The 15,746-nt window shown below is 43.4% G+C and overlaps 2 protein-coding genes across 2 annotated transcripts in view; one reads left to right on the forward strand and one right to left on the reverse strand.

The window, feature by feature from the left end:
- The window catches only part of LOC135219235 (transcription elongation factor SPT6-like), a 165,042-nt gene that overhangs the window by 25,382 nt on the left and 123,914 nt on the right, over positions 1-15,746 (forward strand). The window lies entirely within an intron of this gene.
- LOC135219236 (transcription elongation factor SPT6-like) overlaps positions 11,229-15,746 on the reverse strand; it is a 160,428-nt gene continuing 155,910 nt past the window's right edge. Inside the window, exon 12 of the mRNA XM_064255828.1 lies at positions 11,229-15,620. Coding sequence (XP_064111898.1) covers positions 12,083-15,620 — 3,538 coding nt within the window. The 3' untranslated portion in view covers positions 11,229-12,082. The remainder of the gene's footprint in view (positions 15,621-15,746) is intronic.

The following is a 15,746-nucleotide window of genomic DNA, read 5'->3' on the forward strand; positions in this document are numbered from 1 at the left end:
GCCTCGCCTTCCCAGCAGTTTTTAATTAATTGTAGCTATAAAAGAAGCAGCCATGCCTTCTCCTAAAGCAACTGATTTTGGGAGAGAGCACGTCGTAGGAAGGAATTTCCAGTCTGACGGAAGCTTATGGTAAGATAGGCAAGTCACAAGAGTAGCTAGGCCTCGAGATGGATTTTAGGGACCTCTACAATAAGACCTATTTTCCTTCCCAATTTGCTGGCTGGTTGTTTATCACTTTCAGGCAGTGCCCGAGGCGGTATATGGAAGCCCCGTGATTCCGAGAGAACCAGTATCTCTCGCAGTTGACTGCAGTCGTGACCTCGGACGGATGTCCAGCCAGCCAGCCTCCCACACTTAAGCCTAACGGCGTTATTGGCGCGCCCAAATCTGAGACCAAGCCGGACACCGCACTTTTCCACAAAGGTCGACTGAACATGGCATCCAGGTACGTCTAAAGTGTAAACTCCAAACCAGCACCTTTTACTACCATACGACTCTTGCTAATTTCATTTTCAAGTCTCACTTTTATCCCTCCTACATCAAAAGCCCTTTGTCCTCATCGGGCCACGTGCGTCCCCTTGTGACTTGTTAAAGACTAAGTCTTCAGTGCATACCTCAGTGAAACATTAGAGTTCCTTTGCCCCAGTGTTAGAGAACTGAATAATCGTAACTTGAGCAAGAAGTCCTTTTTCTTTTATCTTGTCTAATCTGGGATCCTTTTCCAGATTCCCTGAGTCACGTGTCAAGTCTGTCCGCCCGCAAGTGTTGCATTACCGCAAGATTTCGAAACCAGCTTTATTACGTGAATTTCATTTTGCGCCAGCAATCATTCACTTGAGAGATATTATTAGTCCATGTGGGGACCAATTGCATTTACTTAACCTTGGCTGTTAAGCAGCCTCTTGTAAATAAATAGCTGTAAAGTAATTAGCTGAGTTTCTGGCGACCTTTCCTCTAGAGTAAATGTTCACTTTAAATCCTTTTTTACGGTAAGTTCAAGCAATTCAGTCATTTTCCCTCAACTATTTCTGTTTACGTATCGGAGCCTCTTTCAAGGCCGGGCTTCATACGTAACAATGACGACTGCTTGCCAGCATCGAATCTGGGCTTGCTTTAAAAAAAAGCTTGTAAATCGCGTTATCCCTTGTAAAACGAATGTAAATGTTTTTACAAAGCGCAAAATCAAAGCACACTTGCAGCGGAAGACACACACTGGCTCACGGTAAGGTATACCATTCATATAATATGATTATTTTATAACAAATGCTAGCTTAAGGTACGTTTAAGTATTTTTATTACGAAGTGTTTTAAATAAGTGTTAAGTGAGAAATATTATTATATTGTAACGGCCGGAGCGCCAAGTGAATCTGTTATTTTGCATTGTTCTCGTCTGACGAGACAGAGCACATGTTAGATAGATGCCAGAAAGTACTAGATCAAACTAGGAAGTGCTTTGCCAGGGTTTATTGCTGTGTTAGAAAGCCTAGCTAGTTAGGAGTGTTCTACTAATAGTTACGGCAAAAGAAGTGTACAATTCTTTTGTCTGTGATATGTTAGGGAAATTCGGTTAACTTAGTTTCATTCCAAGTGTTGGTAACCGTTCAAGCTGGCCAGCTTTGTAAGCTTCGCACATGCGCTATCTCAACCAACCTTTGGTTCACTCAAAGCGGCAGCCATGTTTTATCCCTTTAAGCATTATCTCAATGATTTAAGCAAAGTAACGTAAGTCTTGAAGTTTTAACGTAAATCAAATTAATCTCAGTACTAGTATCTATCGTTCTGCCAGGGAAATTAACGTAATTCGCCTTGAATAAGAAATTAGAATTTCGTGTTGTAAATCGCCTTCGCGTTTACAGAAAATCAGCTGTTTGAACGACACGCTGTCCAACCCGCTCTGCTCGCCTCACCACGCGTCTCACCTAGCATCGCTCACTCGCTCGCTGGGCGAAAGTTTCATTTCCTTTCGTACTAAACGTAACTTTTTTCCATTTACAAATGTTTGATAACATTTCAGCTTAAAATCCTTACCGTCATTTCGCTTGTCACAAGGACCTAGTATCCTTACGTAAAGTTAACGTAAATCTTAAAAGTAGAGTAATTTCCAAGAATTGTTAACGCAAAACACATCGGTGTAAATTTCATATGAAAACGCAAATCATTTCATACAAGCGCAAGCCGCTACCATTAACGTAAACATCGTTTACCGCGAGTGCGTTATCATTTTCATAAATCGTATTCCAAAGCAATTCTTTCATTAAACGTTAACGTAAGTAGATAATTTAACGCAAGTTGTGTCGTATTAAAACTAAAAGTATTAGTTCAATTAAATACAAGGGAGTTTGTCATATATAATTTTTCACCCTCTCAGAGAGAGAGAGAGAGAGAGAGAGAGAGAGAACCCATTATTCATGAAGCCAAGAGTACTACATCTATTACCATTACGCATGCAGAACTAACATTATTTTAGTCTCTTGTGTCTTTCATTTACACTGAGCGTGATACGTACGCGCCTGTGTCCATTGCAGTTTGCAAGCATTTATTTCATTTACCGAGTACTTCAGCGAGGGACTGAGCATTTCTAAAATTACCATTACCTGTCGTTGCCCGAGTGGTCTTTTCCATTTTTTATCACAAAAGACTTGCGTATACCGCAAGCACAAACCACACAGTGTGCCACGCAAATTCATTACTTCCAGACAAGGAAGCCTACCAGTCCAGGACTGGCCACCACCAGTAAACGTCAGGTCTTACCATTTTACAGTGCCACTTATTCGTGACACTGTGCATCGACTGGCTGCTTAAGTACTCCCACCTTTTACTTTCTCTCCTCTACCATTCCACTCTGCCACGAACAGAGTACCATTTCTCTTCAGTATATTTAAGTATACTGCATTTAGTGTCGTCCGACGGGACACACCAGCACGCTACCAGCCCAAGGAACGCCTCCTCATAAGTGCCATTGCACCTGTACAACCGTACAGGTAGCCATTCTACCTGCGTGTCCGTCCTTCAGAATGTCCATTAGTGTGACGTGCACCGCACACTCCATTTGATTTTTCCGCCTCATCAGAAGGTGCCAATCCCAAAGTGCCACAGAGCACCCAGTCCTTTAAGACTTTTTCATCCGAGCCTCCACTGCAGCCTAAAGAAATGGCTTCTGCTGCCCAACCACATATATCCATGGAGCTGGAGAGGCTCCAGACACTCATGGCTCTGGGCACGAACGCCAGTTACACTGGGCAGGAACTCACCCAGTGGGTGAAGGGGCGGATGGACGATCTGCTCCTGCAAGAGAGAGCCGCCAGAGAAGAAGAGAGGAAGGAAAAAGAAGCAGAGAGGAAGGCAAGGGAAGAAGAGAGAAAGCATGAGCTAGCTCTCAAGGAGAAGGAGCTCGAGGTGGAGAAGGCACGACAGGTGAACGCCGAAGCCCTAGCCATGCAGCCAGCTCCCAGCCCCACACCTACGGTGTCATCCAGTCCTATTGCCAGCATTAGTGCTCTCATCCCGAAGTGGACTGAGGATGAGCCCGAGGCATGGCTGGAAGAAGTGGAAGCCCTATTCGAGAACTACCCTACCACTGAGATAGAGAGGGCCGCCCTGCTTGCCAAGCACCTGGATGGCAAGGCTAAGACTGCCCTCCGCTCACTGGATCAGGGTCAGCGAGGGGACCTGGTGGAAGTTCGCCGGGTCATTACGAAGGCCTATGAAATCACCCCGGAGAGGTGGAGGCAACGTTTCCGAGGTCAGGCAAAGGAAGTTGGTTGGGCCTGGGGAGATTACTCCTACCACAAAATCCAAGCCGGGCAGCGTTGGCTTGACGCCATGTCGTGCACCGAGTTCCAGGACCTGTTTAACAGGATCATGCTGGAGGATCTCTACCAATGTGTACCTGGACCACTCGCAGTGCACCTTAACGACAAGCAACCCAAGACACTTGTGGAAGCTTGTCGCCTGGCTGACGACTGGGAGACCTTCAACCCATCTCACAGCACTGCCCACCGACGCATAGTGCCACCCGGTCACCTCTCCGGATCCACTCGGCCCAAGGAACCCCACCAAGGACCACTACGGACGTGCAATTTTTGTAAGAAGGTGGGTCACCCCGAGGCCGAATGTCGCCTTAAGAAAGCAGTAAACCGGCAACCGCCTCAGCGATCAACTGGCAAGCCTACCGGCCCCCTCACTGCCAGTTTTGGCAGGCATTCAGATCCAGCTGCCACCACGGCCCATCAACCACCTGACAGGGACCGGTGCAAAGACTGTGGCCAGAAGGGCCATTGGTCTGCACGATTCCCAGGCTGTCCCAAGCGACAGAGGAAGAGTGTGAATCTTGTCTCCACGGACCAGCCCCCGAAGGAGTGGGCCCAGTTCAGGGGAGTGGCGGTGGCCCCCCTCGGAGGGTCCCTTCCCCAGGAAGAGTTACTCACCATGCTGGACACCGGAGCCGATGTTAGCCTGATTGCGCGGACCCACATACCTGCGGGTGCCCACATACAGGAAGATGAACGATGGACCATAAGCTGGGTCGAGGAGCAGTCGAAGGATATCCCGACAGTCCAGCTCCAAGTCAGCACCCCGTGGGGACCCATGGAACATCGCCTAGGCGTAGTGAGCTCCATCAAGCCAGGGTGTCATTTCCTGCTTGGACGAGACCTGCTGTGGCGCCTTCCCCAAGAGGTCCCTCTGCGGTGTATGACTGCCCTGGCTCCTCCAGAGCCTCCTTCAACCAAGGACACACTCCAACCGGATCTGGGGTTACCCTACGCCCTCTTTTCAATCCGGCAGGCTCCCTCTGAGACCCTTGGGTATAGCCCGTTTGAGCTTTTGTTTGCTCATTCCACTTGGGGCCCCCTCGATATACTCTATGAGGCTTGGGCAGACCCGGAGAAGGCTGCCTGGGCTGAAAATCTGCCCCATATCCAGCGGAACCTCCAGGCCGCCTGGGCGGTGGCCCAAGCTCACGAATCGGCCACTCAAGAGCGGGTTAAATTGCGAATGGACAAAAAGGCTAGCACCCGTAGCTTCGAGGTTGGGGAACAAGTAATGGTGCTCCGCCTTGGTGCCTCTCGTCCCCTCCAGATGCATTTCACGGGCCTCCACAAGATTCTGGCAAAAAGAGGGCAGCTCAACTACCTGGTGGACTGCGGACAGCGTAGAGCCAAGTGGCTCCACATCAACCTACTGAAGCCTTTCCATGAAAGAGGCAGCCCCCAACCGGCCCTGCCAGACCAGGGAGTAATGGTCGGCTCAGTGAGTAAAATCCAATTACCAGAGAAAAACTCGGAGGTCCTGGCGAATATCCATCGCATCATGCCTGGACTTGAGGAGTCGAAAAGGAAGGATATTCGTGACCTTCTCCGGAAGTATCCGCAAGTGACTAGGGATGACCTGGGCTGCACGTCAATGGCGGAGCACGCTATTCGTCTGGAAAATAACACATGCCCGATCGCTCAGGGCTACTATAAGGTAAACCCCCAATGTGCGGAGAGAATACAAGCCCAAGTCCAGCTCCAGCTAGATATGGGCCTAATCGAGAAATCAACCAGTCCCTGGTCCTCCCCAGTAGTGTTAGTCCCTAAGGAAGGGGGTGGGGACCGGCTGTGCATCGACTTCCGAAAGCTGAACGCAGTCACCCAGCCGGAACCCTATCCCCTGCCACACATTGAAGTCTGTCTGGACAGCCTAGGCCAGGCCCCCTTTCTCAGCAAGATCGACTTGGAAAAGGGGTACTGGCAAGTTCCACTAGCCGACAGCTCCCGGCACCTAACCGCTTTCTCCATCCCTTCGGGGCACTATCAGTGTCGGGTAATGCCTTTTGGGTTGAAAAATGCCCCAAGCTGCTTCCAGCGGCTCATGAATGAAGTCCTAGCAGGCATTCCGAACTGAGTAGTGTACCTGGACGACATTGTAGTCTTCGCTAACTCCTGGGAGGAGCACCTAAAAATCCTGGCCCAAGTATTCCAGGCCCTGCAACAGGCAAACCTGGTGGTTAATTTGCGTAAGTGCCAGTTCGTGGTGGCGGAGATCACCTACTTGGGCCACGTCGTGGGCAGTGGCAAATTGATGCCCAAAGATGCAAACGTTCAGGCCATCCGAGAGATGCCCTATCCCACCACGAAGAAGGACGCCCAAAGATTCTTAGGAATGGTCCAGTATTTCAGGCGGTTCATCCCGAACCTCTCGGAAGCAGCTGCGCCCAGCACCAATTTGTTTCGAGGAAACCAGGAATTTCGTTGCACCCCCGAGTGTAAGAAAGCCTATGACTATCTCAAGGGGATCCTCATCAGCAACCCGGTCCTGCGGACCCCAGACTATGATCGACCTTTCTATATGGCAGTAGATGCAAGTGACGTAGGGGTAGGAGCCGTACTGTTCCAGGAGAAGGAGCAAGTGCGCCACCCTGTTGCTTACTACTCCAAGAAATTGAATCCGGCCCAGACCAGATACAGCACCATTGAGAAGGAGCTCCTTGGGTTGGTTCTAGCAATGAAGCATTTTGAATCGTACCACTCGGACCACAAATTCCCCTTAACCATCCTGACCGACCACAACCCCTTGGTCTACCTGACAAATTTCCGAAACCAGAACAAGAGACTCATGAGATGGTGCTTAGATCTGCAGGATCACAATTGGCAAATACAACACATAAAGGGAACTGATAACAAAATAGCGGATGTGCTCTCCCGGCATTAAGCCAGGATATCCCTTAGCACCAAAATAACAAGTCATTAACCCACTAACCAAAAGAGCCACATGCTCTCCTTGACACCTGTGCTGAGGTACAGTGTCACATTCATTTGAAGAGTGATCCTGGCACCTACCCAGAGAAGGTAGCCAGCCTGATCTCTGCCAGTAAACTAACCCTCTAACCCCTAGCAATTGTAATACTAACCCTCACTTAAATATAATTACCTCATTACATTTCCATACTGGTCCACTAACCACTCATCATCCTTACGCATCATTACCTCATCTCATGTATTTTAACAATTCAGTTGACAAACCGCTGCTGTGCGTACCACACACTGGAATGATTGCATCTCGAATTAACTGTAATGAGTAGGTTAGGCTAATGATTTAGTACCAGGGCACTAGGGTAGTAGCAAGTAGAATGTTCAAGTAACCTTATCTAGGGTTAGAGTAGACTGTCGTCACAGACAACCCGTAGTTATCACTTAGGCTAGACTACATTACTCCATTAAGTTAGTACACTTAGCATCTCCACCTATAAGTTAGGTAGGCCACTGGAGTTAGCTGTATCGCTGCTCAAAAAACTTTAGTTAGAGTAGGAGAACTGGGTAGTCGAGACGATCAACTTATTTAAGCCAAGGCCTTCACGCCCGAAAGGGAGTGAATGCCTTCTTAACAGGGGGAGCTGCTACGTTTATTGAACGCCTTGCCTTCCCAGCAGTTTTTAATTAATTGTAGTTATAAAAGAAGCAGCCATGCCTTCTCCTAAAGCAACTGATGTTGGGAGAGAGCATGTCGTAGGAAGGCTAGGGGGGAATTTCCGGTCTGACGGAAGCTTATGGTAAGATAGGCAAGTCACAAGAGTAGCTAGGCCTCGAGATGGATTTTAGGGACCTCTACAATAAGACCTCTTTTTCCTTCCCAATTTGCTGGCTGTGTTTACGCTTTCAGGCAGTGCCCGAGGCGGTATATGGAAGCCCCGTGATTCCAAGAGAACCAGTATCTCTCTCAGTTCGACTGCAGTCGTGACCTAGGACGGATGTCCAGCCAGCCAGCCTCCCACACTTAAGCCTAACGGCGTACTGGCGCGCCCGAGCCCCAGACCTGAGACAAAGCCAGGCCACATTTCTACAAAGATCCACTGAACATGGCATCCAGGTACGTCTAAAGTGCAAACTCCAAACCAGCACCTTTTACCATACGACTCTTGCTAATTTCATTTTCAAGTCTCACTTTTATCCCTCCTACATCAAAAGCCCTTTGTCCTCATCGGGCCACGTGCGTCCCCTTGTGACTTGTTAAAGACTAAGTCTTCAGTGCATACCTCAGTGAACCATTAGGGTTCCTTTGCCCCAGTGTTAGAGAACTGAATAATTGTAACTTGAGCAAGAAGTCACTTTTCTTTTACCTTGTGTAATCTGGGATCCTTTTCCAGATTCCCTGAGTCACGTGTCAAGTCTATCTGCCCGCAATTGTTGCATTACCACATGATTTCGAAACCAGCTTTATCATGTGAATTTCATTTTGCGCCAGCTATCATTCACTTGAGAGATATTATTAGTCCATGTGGGGACCAGTTGCATTTACTTAACCTAGGCTGTTAAGCAGCCTCTTGTAAATAAATAGCTGTAAAGTAATTAGCTGAGTTTCTGGCGACCTTTCCTCTAGAGTAAATGTTCACTTTAAATCCTTTGTTATGGTAAGTTCAAGTAATTCACTATTTTTTCCCTCAATTATTCATGTTTACGTATTGGAGTCCTTTCAAGGCCGGGCTCATACGTAACAATATATATATAAATACATATATATATCAAATGATTATATGTATAACTGCCAAATAAGTCCAAATTACCATACTTAAAGGACTGGAAGGGGGTTAAAGTTTGTGTGGCGCATCTGAATTAGAAGTGAAGAAAATTGGTGCATGGGAAACAAAAGGTTGACCACCCCTGCTCTAACCCATTACTGACTTCACTATCCTCCAAGATGTGCTCTAATGGACTGAAATAAGATTTCACAGGATCCATTACTAGAATGACCCTAGTCTTCGTCTTTGCTTTTAATTCACTAGCTTCCTTAACTTTCATCTCTCTCTTCATTAGAATTTCCCTGTGTTTATTATTTCAGAAACTCATAGGCGCTGCTCTATAGTTGCTGACTAGACAGGTTCCTCCAAATTGTTTCTGCCAAGAAAGAGATTTGCTGAATGATGTCAGTGCCAAACAGCATGTCTACCTTTACTATTTCATGCTCTCTTATCCTCATTAAACTCGTCTAAAAACTTATATTTAGCGCTCTTAACCTTATTTACTACTTCGTTCATCCATGGAACCTCAAAAGTTTTGTTTTGACGCATATCCATCAGCAAAGGGAAAAAAAAACAACCAATTATCTTATAGCGCCTCAGTGGTGTGGTTGGTATGGTATTAGTGTCCCACCTTGGTGGTCGCAGGTTCGATTCTCGGCCATTCCATTGAGGACTGAGAGATGTGTATTTCTGGTGATAGAAGTTCACTCTCGAAGTGGTTCGGAAGTCATGTAAAGCCGTTGGTCCCGTTGCTGAATATCCACTGGTTCCATGCAACGTAAAAGCACCATACAAACAAACCAATTATCTTATTTAATTTCAGTCTACATTTGCTTAAAGATTTTAGTTCTCTAATAAATATAAATGATCAACGTTCACACACAAATCCTTGGCTACTTCTGAAATGTATGAATGTTGGTTACCTGTATCAAGCAGGCACCTGGCTTTCCTTATTTTTCTACCATTTTTCATCAATATGGTTACGGTAGGCAAAACTTTCGACGAGTCAAAACTCTTCTGTGCAAAACAGAGGCACACATTATAATGTCTTTGTGGAAGAGGATTGAAGAGGTGCTTATATAACAGCATAATATGCGTTTGTTGATTACAGGTGACACGCAAACCTTAATTTCCCTTGCTTGCAATGGCAACTATTTTCATCATGGTCAAAGCCAGCATAACGGATACACATTGATAGTTGTCGCAGTCTAGATGTGTGATCACCATAACTCTGATAATGTACACAATTACCCAAAGAATGACCTTCTGTGTCACATAAGTTGCAAAACAGACTTTATTACCGGTGGATTTAAAGTTCTGCAATGAACCCCATTCTCAGGATCAGTATCTGTTACAAGAGAAGCCTTTACCAGTGATTTGAAAGTATCATCTATTATGAAGGAAATGTCCAAAAATTCCTCTTCTAATAATTTTAAGGCGAGATCATAGTTATCGGAAATAGTGAGGTGGCTAACCACCTTTAATGCATGATCCTTCAAATATCATAACAGACAAGTCAATTTCACAAAATCTGAAAGATTCTTTGGCAACATTATTATATTCTAAAATTGCTCTAAAAAATTCGAGAGCAAACTTATCCTTTTCATACCCTGAAAATGAACCACAGCTCAGGGGAAGCGGTTTTCCTACACTATTAAGCCCGGTCAAAACTTTAATCATCTTTGAACTGGCTAACTCTAAATATGAGTCTAGCTCTACATGTATTGCCACTTCATTTTGTTTGACCATCAAATTCTGCATTGCAAATGACCTCAGTAAATTAAATACCTTTTCACATTTAAAATTCTATTTATCTCCTCATCAGCGAAGGAGTTTCGGTATCTGCATCAACCCACAGTTTCAGTTTCTTAAGATGCAGAGTAATTTTCCTTTTAATGTTCAAAACAAAGACCAAAATTTCCAATAGTTTTTATTCATTATGGTTCAGATCACAGAAGCTTAGTGAACATGGAGCAACTTACTCTTGCATTTATGGGGAGCACACAATACTTAGCAAAATTTTAATATGGAGAAACCAATTGCAAAGGTATGGTATTAAAAATGGTAAGCATTTACATATAGTACTGTATAAGGAAATTGAAACTCTATCTGGAAGGAGTCCTATCTTAATGTCTTAAAAATGTTTTGTGCTTATATACATGATTTTCTTTTGTCTCCCAATTTAAAAAACTATGAATACAAGTTGGAATGCACCGAACTGTCAAAGTCTGGTTGAAAAAGAACCTCTAGTGACCTCAATTTGCAGCATTCCACTCACTTTATTTTTCTTACCCAATCCGTTTCAGTATAAATCTTAAAAAACCAATTACCAAACATTTCTCTGCTGAAACTCTACACATCTATACAACCACAAGTTCTCATTATTATATGTATGGCAAAAATAAAAGATTTTGGAGAAAAAATTAGCTGTGGATTTTCATCAGCATGAGAAAATTATCCATCAAAGATTGGCAGAGACTTTCTATTGCCAGTCACATCTTGCGCTTAGACCAATAAATTATCCTTACTTCCTGAGAAATTTCTGTACAGGACCTGAGATCATAATTTTAAAACCTATCCCAAGTTCTACTTATACTTGAAACAAAACCATACTGGTCACAGATTCTTCAATTTCTTGACACATTTAAAGTTAAATTACAAAATCTTATTTATAAAAAATGACAATATCCCAAATATAATTTCCAACTGGATTAACTGAATATGCAATCACTTATTTTTTTTTTTTTTTTTTTTTTTTTAGGTAGCAGCTTAAGATGGGGATCAATATGCAACAACTTATCTATATGAACCATTTACATAAATTTTGAGCTTTCTAAATGAGACACAGTGACCCCTTCACATATTGGTAAATGCTATGGGTGCTGTATAAGTCTTGTAACAGAAACAAGCATTGGCTGTCATTGATAATTTCAAATTTATTCCACGAGTACGTTACAAAAGCCCAAAATTTCTAACCAGTATTTATATCACAAACGTAACCAAGCTGGCATGTTGGCATACCCCTCAACCACAGCAGGCCTGCACAGGCTTCAACTTTCTAATATGACTTGCATGGTCTCCACTGAAAACTGACACTACTCCCAAAGAGCTATCAAAATTACCCTAAACTAGTGCAAGGTAGTTTCATTATCTTCATATGTTACTCTTTTATGCAAATGGTATTACCACTCAACTTGATAGTATGTGTATAGTACATGTAGTTTCTCACAATGCACTCAAAGCAGTTAGCTGTACAGATCTGATCTAATAAACTATGATGAAAACTATTTTTCCACCTGCTAAATAAAAGATATTCATGAGATAGTAAACTATTTTCCTTCCAGCTACACAGAGTTTTAGGGATAATTAACAATTACAAAAACAAGGAAACACATGAATGGTTATAATTCAAGAAAAGGAATAACACCATTCTTCAGCAAGTTTCCACTTACAAAAAGAGCCAACTAAATGATCCAAAGTAATTTATTTTACAAAAAGAATTGAATATGATAACATGCTCAACATGTACAGCAATTTGCATGAAATAAAAAGCATGGACTGAAAACCATTCAGTATATTACTGATCTACTCATCATAAAGAGGAGTTTGGTCACCACCAATACTCATGTTAGTTGGAGAATGGATAGTTTTAGGGGTTGAGCGAGCAGAGTTTGCCCTAGGATTATCATAATCATGGTATGATCTTGGTGTACGATCCCCATATCTTGGTGTGTGACGACCTGCACTTTCAGAATACCCAGAGTTTGACTGATACCTATTATCACGAGACTCCATGTAACGTGGTGTAGTTCTACCAGCATCATGATGTCTGGGAGTCGTTCTTCCAACATTACTACTACTGCCTCCTTTAGCTTGTACCCAAGCAGCTGCTGCCATTTTCCAATCCATTTGGTCTGAGCGGGAGCTGGCAGAGGGCGCTGATCGTGAATGTTGAGGAGTCATTCCACCAGATGGACGATGAGATGGAGTTCGACTTCCGGGGTTATAGGATGGGGTTTGTGATCCTCCATAACGTGGGGTGTTAGATGGACCAGGCGTAGTATATGGTGTCATGAAAGGCGTTTGACCAGATGGTGTATAAGGTGTGTTGGCATAGTTAGAATATCCTTGAGAGAAGGCACCTGGGGTCTGGCCACCATATGGAGTATTTGTGGCTGCCTGGGAGAGATTATGCAACATGTGAGGATTGAGGTTCTGAGCCACTTTCTGAATTGTTGAAGGATCAACTGCCATTATGTTTGGAGTTGTTCCTGTCATGTAAGGCGTACGTGTTGACACCATACCTGGAGTTGTTGGAATGGCTCTGCGGAAATTTATTTTAAACCACTTCAAAAGCCCAGCTAAGCTTGAGTATTGCAGTTTTCCTCTGAACCTAAAACCTTCAGGATTAACAGTGACAAACTCATGTTTAACCACATCTCTAGGTAGATATGACAGCATAAACTTTCCTGGGAGATCTTTCCTGCCAGAGAAAACATAAGGTATGTTCTTTGGACTCTTTTTCTTTTCCATAAACAAGAACTCCTTTGCTTTATCCTTATTGCCCATTATAGATTCCTTGTAGTATTTATATTCTAAAATCTGACGTACATTGCTTGCCATTGGTAAAATGTGCCTAGTAATGATTTCATCCAAGTCTTCAAACTCTTCACTGCCAATCCATAGCTTCTGACCCAAGGAGAAATCATTTTGTTTGTCCTGTTCTAAAATATCAATATGCTGACAAATACCATCAGTAACTTTCCATGTAGCAGTAAGGTGATCATTTCCCTTACTAGATGGCCTAATGATGACGTCTCCCTGTTCAAGTTGTTGCATCACTTTTTCTGCTTCATTGTAATCAATATTACGGAAGGCAGGATGAGCAATGACACGTTTCTGATATTGGGTTTTTCTCTTCTCTTTCTTTTGTCTATCAACATTTGTATCTTCCTCTTCTAAATGAAGGTCATAGTATGGGTCTTTTGGTGCTTTCCACTTGTTGTCACGATCCTGCAAATCTGACGTACGAGAAGTAAGTTCAACTGAAAACTTTTCAGGATCAATTTTCATGATACGACATAAAACAAGACCCCTTCTCTTTACTCTTTCAGCAGGATTCGTGACAGTCTTATCAGACAAATTTTTTATGTTGATAAAGCCAGAAATCCCATTATCTAGACGCACCCTTATACCTATTGCTTGACCTGGACAGTCTCCCGCATCAAAGTGATTCCACACTTCACTGAGTTCTGGGAAGTCATTTTTCAAACAGAAAGGGCACTGCCAGAGGCCAGTATCTTCATTTCTGACTGGATTTGCATTGTCAAGTTGATCTCCACGTGGTTTTCTATGAAGAAAGTTAGTTACTGTCACTTGCACCAACTTCCCTACATAGAAGGTTTCAGGTGACTCTTTAGTCAGCATATTAAAGACTTCATCTGCAGTTGGAGATTGATATGGGGTTCGGAAGTCTTTGTATCTATAATTCAACTCATGCCTGATATCATACAAGGTGGTGTTTTTCTTGCCAAAGCCCTGATTCTGAAGTTCTGTAGCAAAGGCTTCCAGGTCAAGTTCACTAAGGCGGTCGGGAGTTTCCAAAATCTCTTCTAGAGCTTCAGCTGGTTTGCCTTCTTCATCTTCATACTCTAAGGCATCGACAGCCATCTTTCTAGCCCAGTCATAGGCTTCTGGGTGAATTCTTGTAGAATCTAGAACTTCAATATAATTTTCACTGTCACCCAAGGCGTTTGTATCAATCTTTATAAAACCTGCACAGTTAATAAATACTTTTGGACCCATATGGAAGTTCACAACCAATTGATTTCTATTTTCAAGACGCTGGTTATTCTGCTTCATTGTCTTCAAGAGAAGATTTGCCTTTCGTGGACCTAACCCACAAATGAATTGCACTAGATTTTGTGTATAAGGATAAGCCACAGCACGATTCAAATCTACACCAACTTCATTTGTGCGATTAACAAATTCTATGTACAGTGCATCCAGAAGTTCAGCGTCTGTTATTTGTGACTGCAGAGAATGGAACTTTAAATTGAGCAACTCATCATCATGGTTACAAAGCTGTGAGAATTCAATCAATGGGTCTTGAACTCTGCGACCAATAGATATTGCCTGGCGGAGTAAAGGAGGATAATCAAGGAAGTCTGCTTCACCTTTCTTGGATATGGAATAAATATCAGCTAAGTCATTATCAATAATCTCAACATTAATTTTCGGAAATTGTTCCTGCTCTTCTAAATCTTTCAGAATTTGGATCAAATCTTCCTGCACCATAAGAGCTTCTCGAGACTCACCACTTACTGCCACAACATGTGGTTTACGGCGCATTATAAAATCTTGTATTCTACGGATGTCATTTTCTTTGGCCATGGCATCTCGTTCATTGTAAGCATCACGTCGTTTGAGCAGGTGAGGGAGACGAATGTACTCACAACAATCCCCATCTATGTCAATGCAGCTACCAAAGGCAGCCTGGGACAAATCTGGAACATAAGCAATTGAAAACACACGGAACCCTTTTGAAGTGTCCCAGTCATCTTCATCTTCATCTGTAAAATCACCCGGGTTATAAGGACCTACTTTGATCCAGTTGTAAAGTTTACTGCAACATTGTTCAATAACATGAAGTTTTGCTTCCTCTAACAATCGCTGGGAAAGTTCTCTTTTCAAGTCCTCAATAACACGTTTACAGGCAAAAGTTACAGCTCTACCTCTCAATTCATTCCAATCCTGTACTATTTTAGAAAACTCATCACGATAATAGAGCTGCTTCAGTTCATCTAAATAATTCCTTGAAGTATTGCCTTCCACAGTATCAGCAAAGGTAACTGTTACTAGCTTGTCTTCAACACCACACTTTAGGCGTAGGAATTGGTCTCCTTGTAAATCTGTCACAGGTTTGCTAGTCACATATTTAAGTGAATACAGAGGATGATGTTCATCTATCAACTTCTTGCCATGAGGAGTTGGTCTGATATTGATTTTAGCCCTTTCAAAATAGGTCTCGCGGATACTTCTCCGCACTAAAGGTTCACAGGCCAACTGCCAACCAACCATCCTGACGGCTGCTTCAAGCACCCTTTCTGGAGTACTACACATCCTGAAACAGATACAAATAATACATGTGTTGACAGCAATAGAGGATGTTGCAAATGAGAAACCCAAAGTAGTCATTTATTCAGAACTAAATTATTTTAAAATTACTAGACTCAATCTAAATAATAGC

Source organism: Macrobrachium nipponense, chromosome 1, assembly GCF_015104395.2.
Source record: "Macrobrachium nipponense isolate FS-2020 chromosome 1, ASM1510439v2, whole genome shotgun sequence".
NCBI classification, from domain to species: Eukaryota; Metazoa; Arthropoda; class Malacostraca; order Decapoda; family Palaemonidae; genus Macrobrachium; species Macrobrachium nipponense.